We start from the raw sequence: 7907 nt of genomic DNA, 5'->3' as shown, positions 1-7907 counted from the left end.
TAACGTTAGCTCAGCTTGTTTCTCTGACAACTTGAGATCCAGATGTCTGATGACTAAAATCTTTCATTCAGAGTTAAAAACCACCAATATCTAAAAAGTGTGGCTGAAAACTAGATAAAAAGTCAATTTATGACAGACAACAACAACACTGACACGTGTGCAAAGGGGATATGACGCTATTTCTTTAGGGATAATGTAAATACACAATATATAACAGATATATATGAGCGGGTGGAACTATAAATCGGCCACCAGTGGGTGAAACTGGTTGTTGTCAGAACTGTTTGAGTATAAAGCAGCAGAGACAGGAAATGAACGATTATAAACTATTTGCCTTTTCCTGTCTGACAGCCAACGTGCTCTATCATCTCAATCTGACATTAGGCAGACCCACACACCCACCCACCCACACACAGGCCTGCATTTTGACACCGCTCTAACGGACGTCCATTGTCACATTCAGATCTTTTTAATCCTTTCCGCTCAAACTCTCGTATCCCTTCATTTATTGATAATCTTATCTCAGACTAGACTGAGAGACTTCTCTTTAGCCCTAATCTAATTCTTAATCTCACACATGCATTGTTTTTCATCTTGTCGTGCCTAATCTCAGCCCTTCTATCATTTTCACCACCCTTACTCTGTGACATTCCTATATTTGAGTCCATATTTTAGTAAATTTTGACCCCTGATGATGAAAGCATTTCTATTTTTATTTAGAAAAAACAGCCAGGATTAAGCATGTGTCCTATTTTGACTTTCCCATCCCATCTGTGATTGGATGATTATGATTATGACTTAGTGTAGGTTGATGTGCACTTACTTTACCATAATCATCTGTACAAGTTAAACCATTGTGCAAGTTAATAAAATGGCTCTGTGTACTTTGAGACTCTAAAGATAGCATGATGGACAGACTGAGTAAGGGTCTTCCCTGCATGTGATTAGGATTATCCCCTTTGTGCAGGTCAGCAGTGTCTGAAGAGGAGTCTGATTCTCCTTGATCTAAAGTCAGCCTCAGCCTCTTTCTTACGTGTCTAACTATAATAAAAGTGAGGCAGAGGACGTATGTTACTGTTTTAAATGAGCAGCTCTAACACGACTTAAGAGCAGACAGTACATGCATTAAATTCAGTGAGGTTTAATAGACTCAAATCTTCCTATTTGAGTCCGTAAACTGAAGAGGAGGCGAGGTGTAAAAGAAGAAAAGCAACTCATGTGAACTGTGCTCTTTAAGGGCTACGGCGGGAATTTAGCATTGTACTTTCAGAAAGTGAACAAAACAAAAACGAGAGGCTAAAATATGGTGACCACAAATGCTGGATCCTACAGTTCCCATAATGCATCTCATTAGCATCTTTTGTAAGAAAGAATGTTTGTTTGTTCAAACTCTGTCCCCCTAGTTTGTACCACAGGCTTTCTGTGTCTCAAAACCCACACTGAAATAACCCTGATGACATCACTATGTCATAATCGGGGTCATATTCTCAGGCATGCTCATATGAAGTATTTATGTGTATAATCACTAGAATTTTTTTGTTAAATAACATCAACCATCCATCCTTTGAGATTTCCCTGTTTTGTGCAGCTTGTGAGGCTGTAAGGCAAACGGCAGCAACCACCTCTTGTGTGTTTTAAATGTCAAAGTTTGGCTTTGAAAGCTGGTTTAATGACCTTATAAATGTAAAGGCTAAAGACCAGAATAAGGAATGTTACTAAAGAAGGACTCACACTTCTTTTATATTTCTCCTGCATGTTATATTAGTCGGGATTATGGAGTGTCCGCATTGGCTTGCATATGCAGGATGTGAGGAGTTACTGTATTCCTTGTTTATGTGAAGCAACAGAATGGCAGTTTTAAAATGTGTGTTTTCCTCAGCAGGACGGCATTTTGTGAATTGAGGTCCGGAGGGTCTATTCACATTTTTACCAACTTCTCACTGCTTCTGTGTGTGGCACACTGGGTCCCCCTGCTGTCTTCTGTGTGTTTGTTTGTGTGTGTGTGTGTGTGTGTGTTTTGTGTCTGTGAGAGAGCGTGAGAAAAAAAGAGAGAAAGAGGCCTCCGTTCCCTCTGGCACAAACATGAATCTTGTATTTGAATTGTGTACAGTACTCGCATAAATCATGTTTACTTTACATTACCATAACTTGAGTCTATTTCACATCTCTCCCAGGTCGGTGCATTCAAGTGTTTTTTGGTATCTAGGATATTTGCCACTTAAAAATTAGCCGCAAAACAGCCAGAAAAAGAGCAGATTTTAGTAGCATCTTCCACTAAAAAGGCTATGAACACTATTCTGGATAAGGCTTTCATGTCTTTGCAAGTTTTTTTTATTTTTTATTATTATTTACATGTTTGTGAAATTCATTGCGCCCAATGGCTGTAAAGCACATTCACAAACCTAAAAAACTACGCTATGCTTCCAAAAAGGCAAGCAACATAAAGTACAAAGTTTGCACTACTGGCATTGTTGTTAAAGGTTATATATGAAATTGCCACTAGATGTTACACTAGAGCACCAACATCTCAGACCAAAACAATGGCCATTACGGCCAAAAGCTGACAAAACCAGTAATTTTACCTCGCACATAATTGTAAAACACACTTCAAACTAGACTGAAACAAAATAAGATTGACTAAAAACATATTTGTTAGTCTTTCCAACAATCGGCAATGCTGATCTGGTCAAAATAAATCCTTAATTCACCAAGTTAGATGAGAAAAAAAGCTGCGAAACAGGCTTCCCCATGACATTAGCTTATTCTTGGCAACAAATGCAGCCGTCCAAGTACGTCCACTAAAAGTTCTGCCACTGGCAGACACAGATTGTTATTCTAAGTGTCTGGCAACATTAAGGAAAGGATCCCTACAGAGATAGACCTTTCATTTAACCAGAAATAGCTGTAAAATTGCTATTGCTCGCCACCAGACTCCAAAGACAAAAGTAGTAATTTTTCCTTGTATATCATTGTAACATTAATACTTCATTCAAACTGGACAGAAACAAAATAAAAATCTTTAAAGTTAAGCAAATAACTTGCCCTCCAAAGGAAAATGCTGTTAAATTCTTTAAAGAATACAAAAATCTAACACAAAAACTCTTATGCCTATTAGAAACAGAAGCTGATCAAAGCACATGCACAACAAATTTGCACCCAAAAGGATTTTAACATTGGTTTTGGTTTGCTATCTTGTGCATATTTGCCTCTATATTCTCGCTACAGCTTTGTTTTTTATCCTGTAGAAGACTGAATCAGAGACATTTACCATGAAAATGTAAACAGTCTTTTAAAAACTGATTAGTATCGGCCAAGAGATCCTTTTCGTCTCAGCTAATTTAGTCCATGTTTCATACTGCTACTGATGTTCAAAACAAAGAAATGTATTCATGCAGTAATCTAATTTATCAGCTAAATGTAATTGAAGCACACTGAAGACTGAATGAGAATGATGATAATGAACAGTAATCATTATCATGGATTTGTGTGTTGGGAAGTCACTGCAGATGGCTGAAACCAAATTTTATTTTTTTGTTTATTGTTCATCTATCTTTTGTAGAGACTTCCACATTCTGTCACATCCAGTTTTCCTCTATCCATCAGTGAAAACAGTGTGAAATGTGAAACTGGGGGCGGATCATGTGAAACTCCGCCTGCTGGCTGGCACAAATGGGAAGGGGGGGAGGTGAGTGTGTGTGTGTGTGCGTGAGTGTGTGTGGGCTGCGCTGTGAAGTGACAGCTCAGTAAGCCGAAGGCTGAAGCGCTCGTCTGTGGCTGAATGGATTGCGTGAACTTCCACCGTGGTGTCCTCTGACAGAATATGTGACCGTGTGTGAATGTGTTTTAACAGCGCGCGTGTGTGTGTACCTGTGTATCAGGGGGCATACATGTACCGGCAACACAATGGCTCTGAACCGAGTGTCTCAACTCTGCCACGATATCACCAGGCTGTGGCTGCAACTGAAGATGATGACAGGTGTGTATGTGCCCGAGTGTCTGAGGCAAGTGAGAGAGGAAGAACAAGGCTGTTCATTTAATATTGTAGCGTGTGTGTTGGATGAGTTTGTTTCTTGTGTGTAGATAAGTTATTTGTACATTTATATATAGAGAGAGATAAGACTGTGAGAATTTTGCAGGTGTGTGTGTGTGTGTGTGCATTTCTTTGTCCTGGTCCAGCTGTAATTATTTACAAGTCTCTACAGTCTTTGGCGTCACAGGTTGACTCACCTCTTGGTATGTTTGGAGCTTTATAATAAGTAGAGGGTCTATACATGCACCACGTTAGAGGAAGGCCACTGAGGGTTCATCCTCTGTGAGTTTACGAATATGCTCACAAAATAATGTACTTAGTACGAGTATGATCACAGTAAAATGTGTTTCTAATCAACAATAAATACAGCAAATTTGATTTAAATTCTACTATTGTGATCAAAACATTGCTCTAAATGTATTAAAAACATCCGGTTAGTCATACCTACTTCCTGTTTAAGCCCCGCCCACTCAGAGTACAAATACGGATAATATGGTAGATGGTGATAATGATAATGGTGTACTTGCTCATCCCTAGTAGCCAAGTTTGTCCTGTTCCGTTTGAACTGACAGGTCTACTTATTAACTGTGAAATGTCTCTCTTGGTACATATCTTGGTCACAGTTTTTTTACGTTACAACGAGAACACTGAGGTCGGGCAATCAGCAACGGCATCGGGAATCATCTTCTGGGGACCGTGAATATCCACAGAAAATACTGCAATCTGGCCTCTTGTTGTAAAGATGTGGTGGACTAAGTGATGGACAGAGGTTTAAACTCTTCCAGCAACACACATCATAGCACACATAAACAAACTGAAGTCATCATCAGTTAGTATGTAACAAACCTCTTGTTAAAATCGGTTTGTAGACGTGTATAAAACACTCTATAAAGGAGCTAAATGAATGAACATGACCTGACTTTGTTATTCACATTGATTTTGTCTCATGGCCCAAAGATGCTTTTTCCTGCTGAAGGCACTATTATCCATCTAACGCTTACATAATCCAATCTAAAGTGGAGCGTGTGCTTTGTCCTGAGGTCCTAGCTGTGTGTTGAAGTGAGCTGTGTGCTAACGTGAGGTTTGTCCGTCAGTACAGTACAGTCCACAGCGGAGCACACTGACAGCATGTTAATCACATTCGTCCCATTAACGCGGTGTGTTTCCTCTCGTCAGCTGGGACAAAACCCTTTTTTGAGACTTTGAGTGTCAACATCTCCTCTCTGTCATTGGTTGATTCCATCGCATTTATGAAGTTTCTTTGTTTGCTCTGATGAGCGAAAACCGCAGTGTTGATATTAATCCAGATAGATTTTCATGCTTTTCTTGGCCCCCTTTAGGCTTTCTTTTACGGGTGTGTACGGTATTTTGTTTTGAGTTGCTGTGTGCAGAGATGGTGTTTGGCAGATGGACAGAGGTTATCTCATGAGCCTATACAGCCTGCTGTGCCCTCACACAGACTGTTAGTGCCAAGGTATAAACCTTTCCTAACGTTGCCTTTTGCCAAATCAAGATTAGAAGTTGACAAGTCTCAGCTAAGCTCCTATAATACAGTCTGGGATGTGTATCCGTGTGTGTGTGTGTGTGTGTGTGTGTGTCAGAAGAACAGGAAGCATTTATCTGTTTGCTTTAGCAGCAGCAGCGGTTGTTATGCACCTTTCAGTCAATTTATTTTGTTATCAAGAGTCAGTCACAGCAAACAGTTACAAGCGAACTGTATCAATACAGAAGCAAGAGAACATGATCAATAAAGTCAGTACAGGAAAGTAAATTAGATTAAGTGGATGGGATGAATTTTTAATGATCCCTCAGGGCGGAGAAGATGATGGCAACAAATCAAACATATTGATTTTTGAAGAAGTAACATATTTATCGTGTTCATTCACAGCGCCATGTAGCTCCAGAGACTCAGAAGATATATTGTCACATTTACCTCAATAACTAAACCATCACTTCATATTTGACCCTGTTACCTCCAAATGTTACTCAACATTAGTGATATGGCGTTTAATGACAGTTTAATGATGTCATTAAAGGTGCCATACGTAAGATTCTGAAGCATTTTACATATTATTTTGATCACTTTTAATTGCCGATTTGTGAATGTAACTCAAATAAAGTTGATTTCTATGTAAAGGTTTCAGGATTAAAGGATGGGATGTTTATGTGCGCTCCTGAGTGCCTTCTCTCTCTGCTTCCCTCGTGTCAACAGTGTGCAACACTAGCTAATGTAACATCTAATCCCAGGGCTTATCTGAGCATGGAGAAAACAATTGATGTAGCAGAGGGCTTTAAGTCCTCAGTCAAGCCCCAAAACACTGGATCCTACACTTCCCATAAGTACAATTACATTAGATTTTAGATTAAATTGAGCTATAAAATTGGTGCCCCTAAACAGTGGTCAAAATTAATACATTCTGTATAATGTACATTGTGCAAACTGGCTGTACTAGCTCAAAAAGACGCAAACACACCTCATAACTTAGTTGAAATAAACTAAAAGGAATTAATTATTATCTCTTAAAAGCTGTATGTCACACCCTGGGGCAGTTTCCATCATGCCCCACACGTAAGCTTTGAAGAGAAGGATCACTTTCTCTGGAGAATTGCTGACCTTTTGATCATGACCTACTCAACTTCAGCACAGATACAAAACCATATCAGCGGATTAAGATCACATTTCAGTGTGTGTGCTACAGTGCCGAACGTTCCCTCTCCTCCAGGAATATTACAATTGAGGTGGTTTTGTCAAAAATGTTGTCTCGGATATCCACTTAAATGTGTCAGCAACCGCATGCCCATTATGCTAAAGCGCTATGCACAGAGGGATGCAGCGTCTGTGGAAGAAAATGAACGAAGAAGGAAAGCAGTGTTTGGATTTTGTGATAAGATGGGTTAATAATTCTAAAGATGATGAATCCACAGTCAGTGTGGTAAATCATTTCTACCTACTAGCCCCAAAACATCCTCAAGTGACCTCATAGAAGATAAGTTTTGCTTCCAGTGCATGATGTCATTGTGTAAAAGAGTAGTGTCAAGTTTTTCCTACTGCTGCAAATTTCTTTTTGGGGCAAGTAAAAACACAGTCCTTCTGGATCCTTTACTTACTGCCTCCCTCTCTTTCTCTCTGTGTCATTTTCCTTTTTCTCCCCCCTCTCTGTCTTAGCTTTCATGTTCGTCTTTGTTCTGTGGATTGTAATGACTGGTAACTATGGCCAGAGGCAGCTAAAAAAGGCTGCTGGTTTTTACTCTCCGCTGAGTTTTTACCGTCTGTTTTTCTTTTACTCTAATGGTGGAGAGAGAGAGAGAGAGAGAGACAGAGAGAGAGAGGAAGGGAGGAGCACCTGGATAAAAAACCCACAAGATTGCAAGTGCGTGCTTTGTATTTTAGCGAGTTGCACCACAGACGCCTAAACAAATGACGGTGTAAATTTCCATACATTTCCATGAACCTACAGGTTGGCAGCATGCACCTGGAGAAGGTGGAGTTTCAGGGCCACTCTGGCACAGATCTGAGACATTTTGGCGAGCGTGGAAAGCGTGGAAAGCGTGAAATCAAAATACTGACCACAGCAACACAGTCTGCCTTGTGGATTGCTGGCTCTGATGCTCTGGGGTAGTGTTTTTACTAGAGATGAGAGAGAACACCATCAGCCTATCACAGACCAAAAAGATACAACAGCAATTTTTTGACATCAAGATATTAACATGTTAATTAGTTAGCTGCTTCTATTCTTTATGTTAAACTAGGCAAGCCAGCTGTAGCTTCATACTTAAAGGACATAGAGAGTGGTATAAGTCTTCTCATTTAAAGGTATAATATCTAACATTCCATATTGAAATGTCTAATAACTATTTCCAACAATGTTCAAACCCA

General features: G+C 39.7%; 1 protein-coding gene across 4 annotated transcripts in view; it reads left to right on the top strand.

Annotated features, from left to right (window-relative positions):
- mcf2la (mcf.2 cell line derived transforming sequence-like a) overlaps positions 1–7907 on the top strand; it is a 54804-nt gene that overhangs the window by 14151 nt on the left and 32746 nt on the right. For 3 of the 4 annotated variants that reach the window (XM_035677534.1, XM_035677532.1, XM_035677535.1), the window contains exon 1: positions 3701–3976. The exons of the other annotated variant lie outside the window; for it this stretch is intronic. In XM_035677534.1, coding sequence (XP_035533427.1) covers positions 3904–3976 — 73 coding nt within the window. In that variant the 5' untranslated portion in view covers positions 3701–3903. Of the gene's footprint in view, positions 1–3700; positions 3977–7907 lie in introns of those variants that run through there. 4 annotated transcript variants of the gene reach the window in all.

The sequence above is a fragment of the Morone saxatilis genome, unplaced genomic scaffold (assembly GCF_004916995.1).
Source record: "Morone saxatilis isolate NCDOM2014 unplaced genomic scaffold, NCSU_SB_2.0 Contig6, whole genome shotgun sequence".
In the NCBI taxonomy this organism is placed as follows: domain Eukaryota; kingdom Metazoa; phylum Chordata; class Actinopteri; family Moronidae; genus Morone; species Morone saxatilis.
Note: the sequence above shows the minus strand (reverse complement) of the source record. Positions and strands in the feature narration are given on the sequence as shown.